Source organism: Chenopodium quinoa, unplaced genomic scaffold, assembly GCF_001683475.1.
Source record: "Chenopodium quinoa cultivar QQ74 unplaced genomic scaffold, ASM168347v1, whole genome shotgun sequence".
Lineage (NCBI taxonomy): Eukaryota > Viridiplantae > Streptophyta > Magnoliopsida > Caryophyllales > Amaranthaceae > Chenopodium > Chenopodium quinoa.
In genome coordinates this window covers 3,311-25,404 of record NW_018743414.1, presented here as the reverse complement: position 1 = coordinate 25,404, position 22,094 = coordinate 3,311, and the positions used below count along the sequence as shown (strand labels likewise).

Here is a 22,094-nt window from a genome sequence, read left to right as displayed (position 1 = left end):
CAGTTTTGGATTCGATTCGCGAGGTGAACCCCGGGATTAATCTTGTGGTTCCTAGTACTCTGCAGCAATTGACTCCGCATGATGCATCTAGTGCACCAAATCGAAATACTGCCCAAAGTGGACAATCTTCAAAATCATTTAATCAGGTATAATCTGCACTTCTCTGCTCTAAACTTTAATTTCTAAACTTCCCTTGACTGCTTGCTTGACTCCTTGACTGACTAACTGCCTGACTGACTGACTAACTGACTGACTGCCTGCCTACCTGACTAACTAACTGACTGACTGACTGCTTGACTTGCCTGCCTGACTGATTGCTTGCCTGCCTGACTGACTAACTGATTGATTGCTTGCCTGGCTGACTAACTAACTGACTGACTGACTGCTTGACTTGCCTGCCTGAATGACTGCTTACCTACCTGACTGAAAGCTTGCCTGCCTGCCTGACTGCTTGCCTGCTTGCTTGCCTACCTGCCTGACTGACTGCTTGCCTGTCTGCCTAACTGCTTGCCTGCTTTCTTGCGTACCTGCCTGCCTGCCTACTATAGAAGGGGCTGGCATAATTATGCTGAGTTTGCCCATATAGAGCCTCACAACTTGCATCATTCCACTCCTTATCTCCCTCTAGCATTCCCCGAGCATAACAATCAGGTGTGCGATAATTAATGTCGTATGCTGATCACATTATGCTGGATCTTGTCTCCCATGTGAGACTGTCAGAGACTGGCTAGCCGACCCCTGCTGCAGTAACTCTCACTCCTCCCTGCTCTGACTCTAATTCAATTGAAACAGAAAATCAAGGCTCACTCAAGGAATTAATTGCTAATAATTGACTGAACAGTGTAATTAATGTTTCTAGGGAGAATGTTGGTATTTATTGATAACTAATTCAGATTACAAACTCATGACTTAAGGCCATGAATCTCTTAGTAGCTTTAGGCCACAACTCTCTCAATGTGTTTACAATTTTCTCAATGACCCTCCAACATGAGTGGTTTCCTATTAATACAAGGAGTTGTTTCTAAAGCGTACAAAACATCATAGCTAAATTACAACTAATTAACCAACAGCTTTACTAGAGAAGAGCTCAATATCCAATGGTCCTTTCTGTGCAAAGGTGTCCTTGAGCAAAAGTGTTTCTGACTTCTCCTTCTTTCTCCAAAAGTGACGGCTTAACAAGGCTGCCTAAGCCTTGTGTGTAATTGCTGTGTTCCTTCTTGTGCCCTCCTGTTGTCCCCCACCTCGGTCTCTTCGCTCATACACTCGAAAGGCCTTGCCGGTATTAGAGTCTATAGCAGAGACATCTAAAATGCCTTAACTTCTATTTTTATCTCTTTGATGTATTAAATCCTGGAAGTGGGTTTCCATTTTGATAACTTGGATTCCTGAGGAATCTCATAAAACCTTTATCTTTGGATGATAGTCAGTCTCTCCCCTTTTATTTATCTTCCAATATTCAAGATGACTTCTTTCTGACAGAAAGTAATCAATCTCTCTAAGTAATTCTTAGCCTGGGATGAAGCTTTGTTTTATCCCAAGGGGGCCGAGGCCCTTGTAAAAATACTATACTGCATACAAGTATTGCTTAAATCTTTATAGCATTCTACATTAATATGTTCCTGGTATTTAACAACTTCGAGCTGTTTAAACATAGCATTAGCTGAAACTGTTGATATAGCCTTCTGATGTCTTTTGTTTGTTTGATTTCACTTACCATTGGATGTGGAAAACTGTTAAAATTATGATATCTTGCCAAGGATGTCTGATTTTTTTGTTCTCTTATTGTATATTTTGTACTTTGATGACTGATTTGTGTGTTGTTGTGCGTTATTTAATTTCCCCAATTGGTGTTGTTATTGTTGTTGGTATTGTGGCTTATGCATTACTTTTTTTACTTAGGTGGTTGATGACGATGAGCTACCCCGGGATGAATGAAGTAAGGACTAATGTTGATTTTATGTATCTATTGCAACTTCTAGAGAGCTTTCAAATTAAACGTTTGTTAATTAATTAGCTAGTGAACTTTCATTTATAATTAGTTAGTATTGACACTTCCTTTACTTTTGTAATGCAACGAATATATATTATATGTACTTCGTTTATTTTGTAATGCAACGAAGATATATTATATGTACTTTAATTTGTTTATTTAAATTATAAATATACTAATATAATTTATATTTATTATTATAGATTTTTTTTAAAAAAAAGTTACCTAATACAACGGTTTTTAAAAAACAAAAAGAAAAAAAAGGGGTCTAATACAACGGTTTTTTTTTTTTTTTTTAAAAAGGGGGGCTATTACAACGGTATTAAAAAAGGGGGGGGGGGGCTAATACAACGGATGTAAAAAAAAAATAAAAAATAAAGGACCTAATCCAATGGATTGGGCGAAAAATCCGTTGGATTAGGTAGATACCTAATACAACGGATTCATCAATCCGTTGGATTAGGTCCAATTATTCCCCAAAAAACAAAAGGGAACCTAATCCAACGGATTGAAGAAACCGTTGGATTAGGTATCTACCTAATCCAACGGATTGCTCAATCCGTTGGAATAGGTCTATTTTGCCGTTGTATTAGACCTAATCCAACCCTTGCAAATGTGACGGTTGGAAACCGTTGTATTAGGTCTAATACAACGGTTTTTGACACCTAATACAACAAAAAAACCCGTTGTATTAGCTCTTAAATGTAGTAGTGAGATATAGATATGGGTGGTTATGTGATGCAAGTAGCATGGTTAGAGCAATTAGGAGAAATCAGTTTGGAGTTACGCCTACTTTCATATTGTTGGATGAAATTCCTAGGATAAGTTGGGAGTTACACATATTTTCATAAAGACTGGTATATCAGTTATACTTGTATGTAATAACAGGTCTATTTGATTTTTCATAGGGGAGGAGAATGGGGGTACAATTGTACCTCTATATACCCCTAATCCACCACTTATAATATAAAATATCAGTATTTTATTGAAAATAGAATTCTAAACCAAAAGTTTTATCTTAAAATTCTATCCAAAAATAAAATTGTAAAATGATTTTTTTATCCTACAAAATCTATCCTACAAAATTTATCTAAATCTATCCAACTTTTTATCCTACAAAAAAAAAAACAACATTTAAATTAATCCTACATGTCATACTAATCATTAATTGCGCCTACATGGTGCGACACTTTGCGAAAAGTTCAAACGCCAAGTGTCACTGTCTCGTAGCTTGGCTCAAAGTTTAGCTTTATATATTAGTTATATGATAATCCAAAGTTGGTATTATTTTGAATGAACCGGCAAAATTCGAGATTATTTTTACCTAAGTAACCCCTATAAAACTAACCGAGTAACCGTTGTAATACTAACTGAGTAACCTCTAACATTGCCCTATCTATAACGCTGATTGAGTAACCAATATAATACTGACCAAGTAACTCCTATAGCACTAAAGAAGTAACTCTAGTAATAGTTGGTGACACAGTTTGGCTCGTGTCATATGCGTTAAAAAATCTTAAAAAATCTATCCAAGAATCGCTTACATAGCATCATATGTGTCACAATAATACCTATTTATCCCCTACGTGACTCGACACTTGACAAAAAATGGAATGTCAAGTGTCGATGTCTCGTGGCCTGGCTGCGAGACCGACTTTATATATTAGTGGCTAGTTTTGTGTCCGAGCGATGCCCAGATGGTTGATAAAATTTTAAGGTAATATTTTTACTTGAATATTAAATACAGTCAAATAATTCGTTCTGATAATGTAGGATATTTAGACATGCGACATCATGTGGAGTGTACTTTGTATAGTTTTGTTTGTAAATAGATATTTATGTTATTATTGACTTGAAATTATTTTTATTGAACTTAAATTATTTTCACTGAACTGAAAGTGTTTTTACCAAACTAAAATTATTTTTACTGATTAAAGCTTATTTTACAGATTCTCTAATATTTTTTTAAATAAATTAAATAATAATGCATTTTGTGTGCGGCTAACCACACCATTTGGCCGGACAAAGTAACCCCTATAAAATTGACCGAGTAACCCATGTAATACTAACTGAGCAACCTCTAACACTGACTAAGTAACCCCTGTCTATAATACTGATTGACTAACTACTATAATACTGACCAAGTAACCCCTATAGTACTAACGAAGTAACTCTGATCCTATAATAGTTGGTGACACGGTTTGACACGTTACGTTTAACATTATAAAATGGATCTTATTTTTAAAGAACTTTTTAAAACAAATTTGATGATGGAAATAAAATTGAGTTATACAATATTTATTAAAAGTTATGATTAATTTTGTATATATGAAATATTATAATTCTATCAATAATAAAACTTTATACAACAATTTTATCTTAAAAAATCTATCTAAAAATCGCTTACTTAGCATCATATGTATCACAATTATACATATTTATCTCTTACGTGACACGACACTTGGCGAAAAAATTGGAATGCCAAGTGTCGCTCTCGTAGCCTGGCTGCGAGACCGACTTTATTTATTAGTGATATGATATGAAAAAATATATATAAAAAAAAACTTATTTAAGAAAATAAAAAATTGTTTGAAATTGTAAAATGAGATCTTTCTACCACCATATGAGAAGTATAAAAAACTTTTTTTTTTCAATAGAATTTATTCTAGCAGAAAGCCATTGTTTAATCATATACAAACATCATCCATCAATTTCAATCCACCAGATTTATGATAAGCTAATGGTTAAAACTTTAAATAAAACAAACCGATATATAATGTTTAATAATTAATTTAAAAATAAAGTGCAAATTTAAACATATAAAAATGACAAAAGTAAAATGAAAAATCGAAGAGTTCAGTTATTTGTGGGTGGTGGTTCGCCTATTAGTGAGATTTGACTGTATGTCTATATGAGTGTTGGTTGTGATGATAGGAGCGTGTTGGATAGAGTTGTTGAATGGAGGGTGGTAGTGGTGGTGGTGATAAAGTTGATGGAAGTGATTATTGATTGAAAAAGGAGAGAAGAAACATGCTTTAGGTAATCGGTGGTCGGATAATGTTTGACCCGTTGGATAATGTTGTCGGCAACTATGGCGATCGGTGTTTCAAAGGGGATGCCGAATTATTGGAGAGAAAGGGTGAAGAGTAATGACTTCTGAGGTGGAAAAGGGAATGGATAATGTTTGGGGTTGAGGAATCAGTGTAGAAGGCTTTTAGGGAAGTGAAAAATAAAAGAGGATAAAAGGAATAAGGGGCGAATGACAAAAAAAGATTCAACAAATACATCAAAGGCAATGAAGACAATTTACTCCCTTACCTTTGATGAATACCCTAACCAAACGTTCTTAAAATCAATTTCTCCGAATTGAATCATCTTGTACGAATTGAAACTAATCTCACTAATTTAATCAATTTATGCTTCATTTTCATGCTAAAAACTTTTTTTCTTTTATTCTTTTTGAAATTTATAATTTTGGGTATATCTTGAAATATTAAATTAAATCAAATTTGTAATGGTAGTTCAGTAGTTTGATGTTTATTTCTTGTACTAAATCACGAAAATGCAATTTTATCATATTATTGGAATAACTAGCTTATTTTAGATAATATTGAGGAGTTGAGCTTATTTTTCTCCGCTTAAATGTCTTCATATGTTTATTCTTCTTTTTGTTTGAAAAATCGTGGGTTTATGTTAAAATTGGTTATCAACAGGTTGAAATACGTGTCTTAATTTTCTTCTTTTAGTTTTGTAGACAAAATCTCTATAAAATTTTTGTGATTTACAATTCTCTACATTTTTAAGTTTACAAACATCATCTTAACATAATTATTTGTTGGGAAAAATGTTTTTTTTTTTCCCCTTTGGATAATCAAAAATAAGAATAAAAAATATATATATAAAGTGACACAAAAAATTTGGTTAAAATAAAAATTCCAAAATAGTGAAAAACCATTGGACTACTCTCCAAAACTTCCACTAAAATGATGGTAGGATTGCAAGAATTTTTCAACCAGAATGTAGTATAATTCTCACTATTATATGTGGAATACTCTATTACAAATTTCTCTCACTTAATTAGTGGCTTTCTTTCTCTCTTACAAAGCTTATTGTGTGAAAAGCTCTCCTATTTATAGATGTCTAAAAGACACCTAGAATCTTCCACACAAAGATGGAGAAATGTACATAGCCACATTAACTTTATCAAGAAAATGTGAAAAGTTTATGGTGATCAATTACGGCCTGATCCAGTAGCTCAGTTTCGAAAAAAAGTGAATTTGGATAAGCTTAAAAACATTTTTTTTTAGTTAAAATCTAAACCTGATCAGAAAAAAAAAAAAGCTTAAAAAGCCTATTACTTTTCCAATAAGTCCGTATGAGTTTGGACATGATATTTAATGTTATGGCCTGAACCTAGAGCTGTCAAAAGTTGACCCGACCCGAAATACCGACCCGTTCCCGATTATTAACCGACCCGTCTAAACCCGGAAAAATGATGACCCGAACCCGATATGAAACCAAACCCGAGACCCGAGTATTTGAGACCCGAACCCGAACATGACCCGACCCGGAGATGACTCGACCCGAAGATGACCCGTAAAATATTGACTTGAACCGAACCCGACCTGAACCGAAATTGACCCAAACCCGTTTTAAACCGTCAAAACCCGAATTTAACCCGACCTGTTCCTAACCCGACCTGAATTCAACCCGACCTATTCCTAACCCGACCCGTATTTAACCCGACCTATTACTCACCCGACCCGAATTTAACCCGACCTATTACTAACCCGACCCGAACTTCAACCCGATCTATCACTAACCCGACCCGATCTGTCACTAACCCAACCCGAAATCAACCCGACTTGTTATGCACTCGTCCCAAATTCAACCCTACTTATTATTGACCTGACCTGAAATCAAATCGACTTGTTATTTTATACATCTTTATTATTGTAGATCAGATACTGAATAAAGATATATGCTATATATATTCTAAGCTACTCGTTATGTCGAAACTTTGTAAGGCTAAAATTACTCTATGTCAATATTGATCAAAGTATTTTGTCTTGGATGCAGAGAGACCAAGTCGATCCAACAAAAGAAAGAAGCATCATCCCCAAATTTAGGTGTTAATTATAGTATATATATATATATATATATATATATATATATATATATATATATATATATATATATATATATATACATATATATATATATATATATATATATATACCAAGTCTCATATCTTAACCTTAGTGTACATGTACATATATGCATCTCTTTAATTTAGTATAAACACTTCACATACGCATCAAAATCAATTCAGAAGAAACATTTATTTGTTTTATATTCAACTACTTAATTATAGTTCAACTACAATGAAGCATTCCAATAATAAGAAGACTACGACAAGACTGTGTAGTCTGTGTTGCAAGTATTTTGAAAACGGATGAAATATATACTTCCTTTGACTTTTTTTTTTTTTTTTTTTTTTCAATATACCTAGTTAGGCTTTAATATAAATCAGCTAAATACAACCATAAGAAGAAACTTGCTGCTTAATATACATAAATTCAGCTTAAAGCTGAAGCCCTAAAATATACTACGTATTATTTTTTAAAAAAATAAAAGAATTATATGTACACCTACCTAAATAACTCCTTGCAAATAAATAGAAAAATACTCCGTAGAAACTGAGATACCCAGCGGCCAGCACAAATAATCTACACATAAGCTATAATCACATTGTAGATTGGCCAAGCCTTTTCTCAGCGGCGATGGCAGCAGCAACAGAAGGTGGTAAGTGCATTAGAATACTACTACTTTGCTCGTTACTTTTTATCCGGTGCTGCCGGAGGTGCTACTGCCGGAGGTGCTACTGCAAACAAGGACTCGACATCTTTTCAATGTTAAAATAGGCTGATCTTGATTCTTCTCATTCCCACTAATAAAAGAGCTGGAATTTCTACTTAAAGACAATTTGTAAATGCTTTTCTTCAACTGTATCCTTAATCTGTTCAGCCAATGGAAAAAAAAAGGGATAAAGAAGTGAAGGTTAAGACTCTGAGCAGAATGAAATTGAGCAAAGAAAAACAAATGTAAAAATAATTGTTTATTAAAAAAATCCCAAGCTTTCTTCACAAAATATTTCTATAACAACAAACCTGAAAAACCAAAAAAACATGCAAGAGAATAACACTAAAAACTCAATAGCCATGATACTGCAGTTATAAATATAGAATACTTTCAAAAGTGGAAAACACATACTAGGAATCGATGAACAATAGTTTTACTAGTCTGCCCAATGTGGTGCACCCTGCTGATTGCTTGCGCTTCAGTTGCTTGATTAAGTAAGGGCTCAACAAGAATGACATGCTTTGCTTCTAGGAGGTTAAGCCCATTTGCTCCATGCTGAATTAAGAGGAGATAAAGTGAGAAACTGGCTTCCGTTGATCTCTGATCTTGACACAACCCTTTTCTGTCATCTTTTCTCCTTTGAAAATGCTTAAAGCAGCTTGTGATTGTTTTCTGTCATCTTGACACAACTGTCTTCGATCTCATGATTATCTATTTATAACACACAAGTTGTACTTTGCATCATGGATAAAACCTTCTATCTCAACCAATACAACCAATTCAAAGCTACAACCAGTACAAAGCTAATACAAAGCTACAACCAGTACAAAGCTAAAACAAAGCTATAACCAAAACAGGAGAACAGGACTCCAATTAAGCATCATGGATAAAAACTTAATCTCACAAATTCCTATACAGGATAGAATTATATATTCTGTAATATTGCAGCAGAATGTTCAGAACAGGACACCAATTAAGCATCATGGATAAAAACTTCAACCAAGACAAGCTACAACCAAGACACTAAGGTAAGGACAGTGACAGGAATGGCAGGTAAAATGGAGAAAACATGCCAAGATGAACAGGACAAACACCCTACAAGATTAGCTCTAGCAACTTAAACACCAATACCCACCAAAGTAATGATAGAAACAAGAATTACAAGCATTATAAAGCTGAAGCAAAGAGTCTTTTTTCAAGATCTTTGATTGCTCCATTCAAAGAAGTAGATAGGTCTCTCTCAACTAAAGCCTAATCTTCTGAAATCATCATCAGCTTTTAGTAATTGAATGAATTCAAATAAGCTCAATCTGAAACTTTATTGTAGAAAGAGTACGTGAAGCAAAAAAAAGCTCAAATGATAGCAATTCATCATCACCAAAACAAAGGTGGTTACAATTGAACAAGTATATAAAGTTATAAACTAAGTAAAGAGTTTAAACTAAAATGTTGAAAAATGACAGTAAGGCTCAAGCAGGCAGCAGGCAGCAGGCAGCAGGCTTGATTAATTTGAGGTTTTAAACCAGTGAGCAAATGAGGGTGAGTGACATCCACCTGCAAAAAGATAAGCAAACAAATAAGAGAGTAAGAGACATAATAGTGTTATAGTGATTAAAAAACATTACATTCATTTTAAAAAAATCAAATACAACTTACAAATATGGCTATGCAGAATATCATCCACGTCCTTCTCTTTCTCCACCTCAACCCCATCTTTCTCCAACTCAGCATAACCATGCAGCCAATTTCGAGTTGTTATCAAAGCTTCGACATGTTTGTGCAAGAGTGAACTCCTCCACCAGTTCATAATTAAAACTCTGCCACCCATGCTAAAAGAAGATTCGGAAGCAACAATAGTAATAGGTATCGCAAGAACATCTTTAGCTATACGACAAAGACTTGGAAGTTGTTGATTGCTCCTTCCAATAGCCCAAAATATCGAATTCCTCATCAACATTACAAGGTTTTAAAGGCAATTCTAAGTATAATTCTAATTCAGATTTACCCATGTCACCACTAGCAACATCAGCGATAAAATTCTGAAATCACAAAATAAAAAGATCAAAACAGAATAACCCAGAAAAGTGATTAACATATTGAATAATGATAATATTTGTCGTTATCTTACCGCATAAACTCTACTAGTCTTGCGTGGATGATATGCATCTGAATTTGAACTACCTTGGGAAGAATAAGTAGGAAGAGGATCCTTGTAATGGTTAAACAGTTGAACAAATTCATAATACACCTCCTGGACTTTTGTTTCAACCATGTGAGCTTCATACAAATCCTTGAAAAGATGTCTCAAAAAATTTCAACTTAAACCGAGGATCAAGAATTGCAGCAAAAGATAATAGCACAGAGTAATCAGACCAATATTTATCAAACTTGCAACGCATAAGATCTGTCATTTCTTTGAGTTTTGGATCATCCCCTTTAGAAGCAGCCACTAATAGTGACTCAATTCTACAAATGTTGGCAACATAAAGATTGGAGGTGGGATATTCAGAACCGGAAAACAAATTAGTAATGTCATAAAAGGGTTCAAGAAAATCACACATTTTTTTCTACTATTTCCCATTCATGAGCAGTAAGCGCCAAGTGATAATTGCTCTCTATCCTACCGAACATTTTCAACGCCGGTAAAAGATCAAGAGCTCGACGAAGCATTAAGAAAGTAGAATTCCATCTAGTAGGAACATCCATCTATAGCTTTACACCTATATGTAGCTAAATTACAACTAGAAACACACCGCTTAAACCTTATAAGTCTAGCTTCAGAAGAATCAACATACTTCACATTCTCCTGATCTTTCGCAATAGATTCATCAATGACTTTCAAACCTTCTTTGACAATTAAGTTTAAGATATGGGCAGAGCATCTAACATGAAAATATTTGCCGTCAAGAGGTAATTTAGCCATTGCATCCAATTCAATTTGGAGTTTCCTAACCATAGAATCCATATTACTTGCATTGTCAATAGTCATACTACAAATTTTTCTTTCAATACCCTAATCGTTGATCAAACTAAAAAACAGATTATAAATTTCATGACCATTATGGGGAGGTGGAAAATGCCTAAAGTTCAGCACCTTAGATCGTAATTTCCAGTCATTATCCACAAAAATGGGCCATAAGAGACAAATAACCACGAGTAGTACAAGCTGTCCATACATCACAAGACAAGGACACTTTACTTGTTAAGGCCTTAAATGTATTACGAACATATTGCTTTAACACATCATGCTCAGTCATGCACCATTTCAATATTGTGTTTCTAGAAATAGTTCTAACCTTGGAATTCAAATATGTATGCAATTCCCTAAACCCCTCATGTTCAACAATACTTAAAGAATAACCATATATGCTTCAATATAGCTCTAGCAAATAACTTACAATATTCTTTTTGGTCAAATTCAGATGCATTAGACTTAGTAGACTTATCTGAATCTTTATATTATAGGCACCTATCAAGGTGTCTCTTTAGATTAGACGTACCAGCCGAACCACTATGTTTCTGGACTAATCTTTTGCAAAACATGCATGCAGCATGTTCACCATTAACCTCAAAATTCTGCCAAATAGGAGATCGTTTTCCCTGAATTGGAGATATTGATTGATGGGATTCAGGTGTTGGTGTAGCATTTTCAACACTCATGCATGTATTTTGATGCTTGCTCAAACTCAAAGTCACCCTCTACACCAAACAATCAGGCAAAGATTAGGAGTAAGATCAATAAAAATGCATAATTTATTATACTACTTTGTAATAAAGAGAATTTTGAAATATATTTTGTAATAGTAAGACATATGATTGCCAATATTTTGTTCTACTCTTAATTCATACATAGTACTTAGTAAAAGAGACACACAACACCTAAAATCGAGCAACTGTGACAGCAAAACCAGAAACTTATAAATCTGGCGATTCTATATACATGCAAATCAATTAATTTTTTCCAATTACTTTACAATGGCATATAGTATAAGATTGATACATTAAATTTCACGTCACTGGATAAATTTATCATTCATTCAATTTGAAAAGCAAAACGTCAAACTATTAACACATCTAAGCAGATATATAGACTTTCCCCGTTTCTTTTTTACTATAATACTTAGACTTTTTACACTATTCACATACTCTACTTTGATGGAGTTTAATTTATATATTAGAATAAACATAGTGACATTGTGACAAGGGACACCTCATTGGGCCAATAATCAGTATAGACATATGAGTAACAAGGGACATCTCTACGAAGACAGGAGAAATTCTCTGCAGCCAATCACATCAAAGCATAGCAATGAAAGCCAACAAGCCCACTCTATTCAAACCTATATATAACACGCATGACAGTTGCAAGAACCACATCTACAGTGGTGGCTGACCGGAAATTGACCATATGCACACCAAACTTCCTTTAAAAACACTGAAGATAACAAGTTTTATTGTTTCTGAATCATTATCTCCTTAACTGAAGCATATTAATGGAATCTTATCAATTATAAAAATTTAATAACTGCCCCTCTCACTTACAGAGCAATTCACACTTCAAAATGAATTATAATAACATTAATTAGAATGAACTATACCTCTTTTAGCTGCGTAATCAAATCCATCCTCAGCCATGATAGTTTGACCCCTTTAACACCAAAACATATTAACAGATTAAACCCCTAAAAATTATCAAGAACATCTAAATCTAAAAATTTGCCCAAAACGTTTTAATCCCTAAAATTATTTAAAATCAAAATGCTAAGCATAATATTAAAATGTAAAAATTAACAGATTAAACATATAAATTGTCGAAAAAACAATGTTGAACAATTATTAATCAGGAAGATCAAATGTTTAGATCCATAATTTATGAGTAAAATTCGAACCTGAAAATTGGACCGATTACTCACTCCTTGACTCCTTGTTGAAGGTAGAATACGGGAGTGAGAATTTGAGATTGAGAGGGATTGTGTGAGTCTAGAGAGGCCGAGCAGTGGTGAATTATGTAGGGTTTCGTAGTGACCCTCATTACGCGGAAAGAAACCCCCAAGACCCGCCCCCATAATTAATGCAACTAATACAAGCAAAACATAATTAAAACACAATTAAGAGTAAGGATGAGAATTATACCCTCGACGCATGCTTCGCTCTTACACCGAGCTCTTACTTCACCCTCGATAATGCGAGGCCTCCAACGGGATCGTACCCTCGAACCTGGCCCGATCGTCCTAAGCCTCGAAGGTTAGTCAAGGCCCGGACAAAATATAAACTTGGAGTTTTACGAATTCAAGGTTTACTCAATTATAGAGTTGCCTTTTCAATTCCACTCAAGTGTGTTCTTTCCCAAATACCCAAGCCTTGGTATTTATAGGGAAATGAACCCTTGATTTTCATTTCCCAACCAATGTGGGAGAATGAATAAAATTGATAATTAATTTAATTCTAAATTAAATAAATAATCAAATCAATCACAATGCAACAAGTGTCAAGGGGAGAGAGAGAGCTAAGTGAGGACCAAGAGTAAGTGGGGGGACCATTGCCTTGCTCCCTAAGGCATTGCCCAAGGGTTGGTCCCCACCCCTCACAAAAACGCCCTCAAGGGCTGCTGGGCTGGCATCCAGCCAGCACCAGCCAGCATGCATCAGCCCAGCCAGCCCATGCGCGCTGCATGCTGCTGTGCTGGGTGATGCCTACGTTGCTGCTTGCTAGTCGCTTGGCGCTGCTAGCAAGTGCTGCTGGCTGCCTGGCTCTCGCACTCGCACGCACACGCACACCCAGCATGCGTGCTGCTAGCGAGCCACGCATGCTGGGCATCGCCTCGCCAGCCACACGCACAAGCATGCGATGCTTGGTGTTGTGCTATTGATGCTGCGATGGCATGCGACGGCCCTAGGCACATGTACACGCACACACGCATAAGCCTAGCCATGCGATAGTGTTGTGCTTGGTGCGTGTGGCCTGCGATGGTGCCTAGGCACCTAAGCACACACGTTGCGGTGCTGCGATGGGCAGCCTAGTGCGCCTAGCACGCATGGCGTGCCTAGCACACCATGGTGCGCCTAGCACGCGCATGGTGCGTCTAGGTTTGCGTTGAGCTAGCCTAGCCTAACACTTCACATGGGTAGCCCAATGTGATGATACGGCTACGCTCGTACTTGTTGCTTGTGATTTTGCGACGCTCGGCCTCGACGCCCTAGGCTCGATATCCGACGTCTGTGTTCGTAAAACTCCGACGACTCATTAAATCCTTCGGATTAATTCTTGTCTCGGATTGGTTGTTCGATTGGGTTCGACCCGAAGGGTTCAGTTAAGATTAAGCTGTAATATTAATTGTACCTTAATATTACTGTTCGGAAGCGGCCTCCACCTAGGCATTCCGATCACTTGACCTTACTGAAGAATTAGCTCTGTAATAATTTTGAACCCTCTATCATAATAATACACTTGTTGGAAGGACACCATTCTTTTCAATCTCCCACTTGTCCTTTTGGACAAGTGTGCATACAGTGTATAGCCCATTTCCTATGTCGCTTAATGTCTCTTTGTGAACTATAAGGTAAGATTCATCGTCATCCTTATTTCGTTTAGAATCGTTTCTCGATCTCCGAGTTCGACTGTCAATAAGCAGATGATTTCTAAAATCCATCTGAGCACGGCCATGCATTTTCACAGTCTCGCTCTTCGAGCGGCCTTGTTAATAGGGGACATTCCCAGTCTTGCATTGTAAGTTACTCTTACTAAGAGGACCTAATCTCCTGAGTGTTCCCGTTATGATCCCCAGTTACGGCAGACGTTAGGTAACATCAAAGTGACTAGTACTCAAACAAGAAAATTTCACAATACTCATGGTCGAGGAAACGATTTCCGATAGCTATAATGAGAAATGTACTTATGAAAATTTTGAATCTTTTAAAGTACTCTCATAGGTCTATCCAGTGCAGTTCCAAACTAGCATCTGTGCAAATGATTTATGACCATCATGTCCTTGCAGCACAAGAAACGGTGCTGTAAATCATACTACACACTAATCTCTGTTAGTCATCAATAGTCCATCATTTAAATGACCTCGATTAGGGATAATTTTCGATTTAAATATTCAATGTTCACTTAACAGGTGTTTCTTTATGCAGGACATGGTCTTGATACCCTGTTTTGAATATTTCCATAAATCGAATGGACTCATTATTTAATTCTAAACCACAATTAAATAGCAATGGAGTGAAAAATAATTTTGCATAAAAATTAATTACTCCATAAATGAATGGTTTCAATACAGTGTCTTACATTAAAACATCTAGTTTAATTAAAACACATGTACAGGGAATTTCAAAGCCAGTCTCCGACGTGCTTGATTCCTATTGCCTCAATGTGCTTGTTGTGTTTCACTTGAGGCAAAGGTTTAGTTAAAGGATCAGCCACATTATCATCCGTGCCGATCTTGCAAATTCTGTTTTCACCTTCGGATTTCCATTCCCTTATCATGTGAAATCGCCTTTGGACATGTTTGACTTTCTGGTGCTCTCTTGGCTCTCTAGCCTGAGCGATAGCTCCATTGTTGTCACAGTAGAGATCTATCGGACCCTTGATGGAGGGTACAACACCAAGTTCACTGATGAACTTGGGAATCCAAACAGTCCTTAGCGGCTTCTGAAGCAGCCAAGTATTCGGCTTCAGTTGTAGAATCTGCAGTGGTGTTCTGCTTGGCACTCTTCCAGCTAAACGCTCCTCCATTCAGACAGAATATGTATCCTAACTGTGACTTGAAGTCGTCTTTGTCAGTCTGGAAGCTAGCGTCGGTGTAACCTTCAACAACCAGGTCTTTGTGGCCAGCATAGACCAGGAATTTATCCTTGTTCCTTTTCAGGTATTTCAGGATATTTTTGGCCGCAGTCCAATGTGCTTCTCCTGGGTTTGATTGGTATCGGCTCGTAGCGCTTAAGGCATGCGATACATCTGGCCTGGTACATATCATGGCATACATGATCGATCCAATTAGTGAAGCATATGGGATCTGATTCATTCTCTCTCGCTCAACAGGTGTCTGTGGACACTGTTTCTTGCTGAGAGTTACGCCATGGGACATGGGTAGATGCCCTCTCTTGGCGTTCTCCATGTGGAATCGTGCCAGTACCTTATCAATGTAAGTACTCTGGCTCAATCCAATCATCCTCTTAGATCTATCCCTATAGATCTTTATGCCCAATATGTACTGTGCCTCTCCTAAGTCCTTCATTGAAAAACACTTCCCAACCAGCCCTTTACGGACTCTAATAATTTTATGTTGTTTCCAATGAGCAGTATGTCATCGACATATAGGACTAGGAATGCGATGTCACTCCCACTGACCTTCTTGTATACACAAGATTCATCTGGATTCTTGATAAAACCAAACTTGCGGATGGCTTCATCAAATCGCAGATTCCAACTCCTGCTAGCTTGCTTTAGTCCATAAATGGACTTCTTAAGCTTGCATACCTTTCCAGCGTTGCTTGGATCAACAAAACCTTCTGGCTATGTCATATACACAGTTTCTTCCAAAATCCCATTTAGGAAGGCGGTTTTGACATCCATCTGCCATATTTCATAATCGTAATATGCAGCAATCGCTAGGATAATCTGGACAGACTTTAGCATTGCAACCAGTGAAAAAGTTTCATCATAGTCAATCCCGTGGATTTGTCTATAACCTTTTGCCACCAGTCTAGCCTTGTATATCGATACATTTCCATCCTTGTATGTCTTCAATTTGAAGATCCATTTGCAACCAATGGATGTGTAATCCTCGGGCAAATTCACCCAGTCCCAGACTTGATTTTCAGACATGGAGTCCATTCGGATCTCATGGCTTTTTGCCATTTAGCAGAGTCGGGGCTCGTCATAGCTTGTTTGTATGTCGCCGGCTCATCGTCATCCATTACTAGGATGTCTTGATCATCGGTTAAGACAATACCAAGGTATCTGTCTGGTTGAGATCTTTGTCGTTGCGACCTACGAAGGGTAATGGGTTGAGCATTTACATTGTCTGTTTGATTCTGAACAATCTTCTCAGCTGCTTCCAAAGCACTTAGATTGTCAGTTTTATCGGGTTGACATTGTTGCTCGTCCTCTCGAACTTCGTCGAGTTCGATTTTCCTCCCACTTGTCATTTTTGAAAGGTGTTCCTTCTCCAAAAAGACACCATCACGAGCAACAAATACTTTGTTCTCGGATTTGTTGTAGAAGTAATACCCTTTGTGATTAGGGGATTTTTATCCACCAATCACCGTCTGACAAGTGGACCAACCAGGTTCCGCCACGTGTCCTTCACAAAGGCCAACAGGAGCTTGCCACGTGTCAATCACAGATACGTCCTCCATGGACCACTTAAGACACGCCACGTGTCCACCCATGCCAAATGGGACAACCGGCCATTAAGGCCCAATTCAGTCTAGAGGCCCGATCAGCCCTAGGTTTACCTTAAACCTAGAGAGCTGCACGCTTCCCAAGGCTATAAATACTCGATTAATCCTCATTAATCACACAACCGAATAATTAAGAGATCAAGCAGAGAAGAACAGACTTATTAACAACCGGCTAATCTCGCTAACAACGCAGATTACCAACACTAAGCACTCTCATCTAGAGAGATCTGATTACTTTAATTTCTGTATTGATTACTCCTTAACCAGGTACTAACTTGACCGTTGGAGGCGGAGCTCTCAGGAGTCTCCGTTATTTTGCAGGTACAGGCGTCCGGTTCCAGTCTCGGAATTGTAACTCTCCCGCAGGACATCAGAAAACCCCGAAACATTTGGCGCCGTCTGTGGGGAGAGTACTTCAGAGATGGCATCCAAGTCTGTACCGATTCCAGAAGAGAGGCGTCCCCTAGACGACCCTCAAGTTCAGTCGGACCATGATACCGAAAGTGAATTTGAAGTTGAAACTCATACAGCTCCAGACGGGACCCTAAGGGCCCGACGTACCCGTCATACCGAAATGAGGGAACGGGAGTATCTTCAAACAGGAAGCGAGCCAGCAGGCGCACCGCTTGCTCGGCAACAGCCGACTGATGGGTCTGCTCCCATCACAAGGAACGAACTCATGACCTTCATGAGGGACTTCAAGGGAGAGATCCAAGAGTTGATCAACAAAAAACCGCCTGCTTCAGTCAAAGAGCAGTCGGCCAAGAAACCTTCCACTTCACTAAAGAGGAAGCCAGTTCAAGGGCGAGAGGCGACTCCCCATCCTAAATCCAAGAAGCGGGAGTCGTCTGCTCTTGATTTCACAAAACTCCGTTATCCTACGGGAAATAGGAAACCGGTTCGTCATATTCAGGCGGACGGGTCAAAGCAAACGTTCACAGATGCTCGGCACCTGCTAGAGCAGAAGAAGAGTGACCGATTATCAGAGTCGGCTTCTACTTCAAATTTTCAGGACAGTTTGCGAAATGCCTCGATGAGGCCAACTCAGTCGTACCATGAGAGTCAGTCAGGCGGCACCTCCCGTCAGTCCGGCTTTCATAGTGCCCAGGCGGTACCAAACTTACCATTTGTGCCGCAACAACAGTATTTTATGCAGCCACCTCCATTTGGTGGACCTGCAGCAAAAAACGTCCAACCTATGGACTGGCAGCTACGGCTGCTTAGACTTGGTGAACAGCCGTCGGCCTTCTCCAAGGAAATTACTGAAGCCGCTCAGCCGGCCAAAGTAAAAAATATTCTAGTAGGCGCCTATGACGGCACTACTAACCCAGAAGACCATCTGATGGCATTCACCAATCTGATGTACCTTCAAGGGTTGGATGACCCCACCTGGTGCAAGTGTTTCCCAGCGACTCTCAAGGGAATCGCACAGCAATGGTTCGGCAACCTGCCGACTGGTTGTGTAAATAGCTTCAGGACGCTTGCTTACTTATTTGCCTCCAATTTCGCTATGAACATCCCTGCGAAGAAAACGACCCTTGATTTGGGAACAATTCAGCAGGGCGAGAAAGAGGGGCTTCGTTCCTACATCAGGCGGTTCAACCTGATGAGAATACAGATTCAGGGGTTACCGGATGAGGTAGCTTATACTGACTTTTTTAGAGGTCTCAAAGACGGGTCTACCTTCAAATTTGATTTAGTTCGAAAAAAGGGTAGCGACTCTTCAAGAGGCCTTGATTGAAGCAGAAGCCTATATACAGGCGACTGATCTGTGTACGATAAAACAGTCGGACGGGAAGAGGTTCGACAACAGAGAAGGACGACAGAAACAGTCGTCCAACAAAGATGAAAAAAGAAAAGAGGTCTGGGCGGCTGATTCCTCTAAACAGCCGGCCCAGAAAAAGAAAAAAGAATTCAAACCATACTCCCCAAAGTATGTGTTTAACAAGGATAACCAGTTTATCCTAAAAGAAATAAAGGGACGGCTCTCAATTGAGAAGCCGCTCCCCATGAAAGGTTCTGCGAGCAACCGGAACCAAGACAAAATCTGTGCTTATCATGATGACATTGGTCATCACACCAATGACTGCATCAGTCTCATGCGGTACCTAGACCGCTTGGCTGATCAAGGTGATCTTGACACTTATGTCAAGAAATCTACGGGGAATACTTCCTCAAAAAAGCAGTCGGCCAAAAAAGAATCAACAGGCCGACAGTTCCGATACAGATGATGCAGTCGTCTACACCATTGCAGGCGGCTTCTCAGGAGGCGGCCCCACTATTAGGGGCAACAAAGATAATATAAGGCGGTTAGATGTAAATTCCGTTCACCAAGAACGGCCGTCTAAATATACATTTCCTGAGATTGTCATCACTGAAGAGGATCTAGGAGGAATAAGGGGGCCGCATGACGACCCTCTCGTTATTGAATGTAAAGTGGCCAACCAGAGAGTTGGTCGAATCCTCATAGATACCGGGAGCTCTTCAGATCTTATCAGCAGCAAATGTCTGTCAAAACTGAAATATCAGACGGACTGCATACATCCGGCCTCCCACCCTTTAATAGGTTTTGGAGGAGGAGTCGTCCACCCACTGGGACGAGTAGATCTACCCATCCGCCTGGGCGAAAAAGGGGAAGGACGACACATGGTAGTCCGGTTCCTAGTGGTAGAGGAACTCTCGGCATACAACATGATTCTGGGTCGACCAACCCTGAATAATTCCAAGGCTGTTATAATCCCGTCACTTATGCTGCTTAAGTTTGAAAGGGACAATGGAACAGTCGGCTCCCTAAGGGGAGATCAGAGGATGGCCCGAGAGTGCTATCTCTCGGATGTCAAGCCCACTGTTATGGCCACTGGGTCATGTGGAGAAAAAACAGACCTTGACAATGTCAAGGAAAGTGCGCCTGTTCAAGAAACAGGCGACAAAAAGAGAAAGGCACCCCAGACTGAGTCCGCAAGAAAAGCAAGAAAATAGCAATCATTGGCAGAGGACCGGCCGGATGAGTTCCGCCCTCAGCCGGCTGGTGAGCATGCGGACCTGATATTAGACGACTCCCATCCTGACCGAACAGTCAAAGTAGGGACGACTGCTCTGAGAAACCTTGGTGACGACTTTCACAACCTGTTGAAAGAATACAAGGACATCTTTGCATTTGAAGTCCATGAAATGCCAGGCATTAGTCCTGATCTGGCAGTACACAAACTCGCTGTGGATCCGAAAAAGAAGCCGGTACGACAAAAGAAACGGAACCATGGTGAAGAAAGGGGTCAGGCGGCAGCTGCCGAAGTCAAAAAATTACTTGATGCAGGGTTCATTCGGCAATGTTACTTCCCAGATTGGGTTGCAAATGTGGTACTTGTTAAAAAGCCGAATGGCACCTGGCGAATGTGTGTAGACTACACAGACTTGAACAAGGCGTGCCCCAAAGACAGTTACCCTCTGCCTAAAATTGATAACCTGGTCGACTCAACAGCCGGCCATGCCTTGATGAGTTTTATGGACGCCTATTCTGGTTTTCATCAAATTCCTTTATGGAAGAAAGATCAGGAGAAGACGGCCTTCGTCACTGATCAGGGATTATACTGTTACACGGTCATGCCGTTTGGTCTTAAGAATGCCCCGGCTACCTTCCAACGAATGATAAACACAGTGTTCTTTGATCAGATTGGGAGAAACGTCGAGGCATACATTGATGATATGATTGTCAAGACTAAACTTCAGAAAGATCATCTGACGGACCTCCGAGAAACTTTCGCCACACTCAGGCGGCACCATGTCATGCTCAATCCCAAGAAATGTGTATTTGGAGTTGAGTCTGGGAAATTTCTCGGATTCCTTATCAACCAGAGAGGAATAGAGGCGAACCCTGAGAAGGTACAGGCGGTCATTGACATGCAGTCGCCTCGTACCGTCCGAGAGGTTCAGAAGTTAACAGGTTGTCTGGCGGCCTTGGGAAGATTCCTAAGTCGATCAGGCGACAAATGCCTATACTTTTTCCAGGCAATTAAGAAAAAGGCAAGGTTTGAATGGGGGCCGGATGCTGAGGCTGCCTTCCAGAAATTAAAGGTTCACTTGCATTCCTTGCCGAGGCTGGTCAGCCCTTTGCCCAAAGAAAAATCTCTACATGTACCTGGCCGTCTCTGATCATGCGTTAAGCGCGGTGCTCCTTGCTGAAAGGGACGGCTGTCAACTTCCGGTCTACTTTGTCAGTCACGTACTGAAAAATGCCGAGTTGAGGTATCCCCTAGTGGAGAAATTTGGTCTTGCACTCTTCATGGCTGTTAAAAAAATTGAAGCCCTACTTTCTGGCACATGCAGTCGTCGTGTATACCGACCAACCGATCAAGCGGCCCCTTACCACCATGGAGTCCTCCGGACGAATGATCAAATGGGCCATAGAAATGCAGAGTCTCGAAGTTACTTTCAAGCCTAGAAAAGCAGTGAAGGGGCAAGCCTTTGCTGACTTTATTGTAGAGATGACTCGTCCTCCTGACTCTCAAGTTCCAGACCAAGTCTGGAAGGTATATGTGGACGGAAGCTCTACTTCAAACGGTTGTGGAGCAGGCGTCGTATGTCAATCTCCAGAGGGCGACAGGTTCGAGTATGCTCTACGCTTCAGTTTCCAGGCTTCAAACAATGAGGCAGAATATGAAGCTTTACTAGCCGGGATCCGCATGTGTAAGGCGGTAGGGGCAAGGAAAATAGACGCCTGTTCTGATTCACAACTGATAGTGAGTCAGTACAATGGCGAATACGAAGCAACACATCCGGCCATGATCAAGTATTTACAGGCGGTCCGACAAGCAGTCGGCTCCCTTGAGGATTTCCATCTG

At 39.2% G+C, this 22,094-nt stretch overlaps 2 protein-coding genes and 1 long non-coding RNA gene across 3 annotated transcripts; 1 reads left to right on the top strand and 2 right to left on the bottom strand.

Annotated features, from left to right (window-relative positions):
• Window positions 1-6: 6 nt before the first annotated feature.
• Window positions 7-2,134, top strand: LOC110739060. The gene is made up of 2 exons (XR_002514725.1): window positions 7-146; window positions 1,900-2,134. It is a non-coding gene; the product is annotated as an uncharacterized LOC110739060 (long non-coding RNA).
• A 7,598-nt stretch (window positions 2,135-9,732) lies between these two features.
• On the bottom strand, window positions 9,733-10,413 carry LOC110739062 (zinc finger BED domain-containing protein RICESLEEPER 3-like). Its single transcript, XM_021919515.1, has 3 exons — window positions 10,138-10,413; window positions 9,981-10,061; window positions 9,733-9,891 (listed from the first exon to the last, which is right to left on the bottom strand). Exons 1-3 carry the CDS (start codon window positions 10,411-10,413, stop codon window positions 9,733-9,735), a joined length of 516 nt encoding a protein of 171 aa, XP_021775207.1.
• Window positions 10,414-10,541: 128 nt separating this feature from the next.
• LOC110739061 lies at window positions 10,542-12,487 on the bottom strand. Its single transcript, XM_021919514.1, has 5 exons — window positions 12,451-12,487; window positions 12,063-12,133; window positions 11,420-11,551; window positions 10,947-11,018; window positions 10,542-10,865 (listed from the first exon to the last, which is right to left on the bottom strand). The coding sequence occupies exons 1-5, from the start codon at window positions 12,485-12,487 to the stop codon at window positions 10,542-10,544; spliced, it is 636 nt and encodes a 211-aa protein (XP_021775206.1).
• Window positions 12,488-22,094: the final 9,607 nt, after the last annotated feature.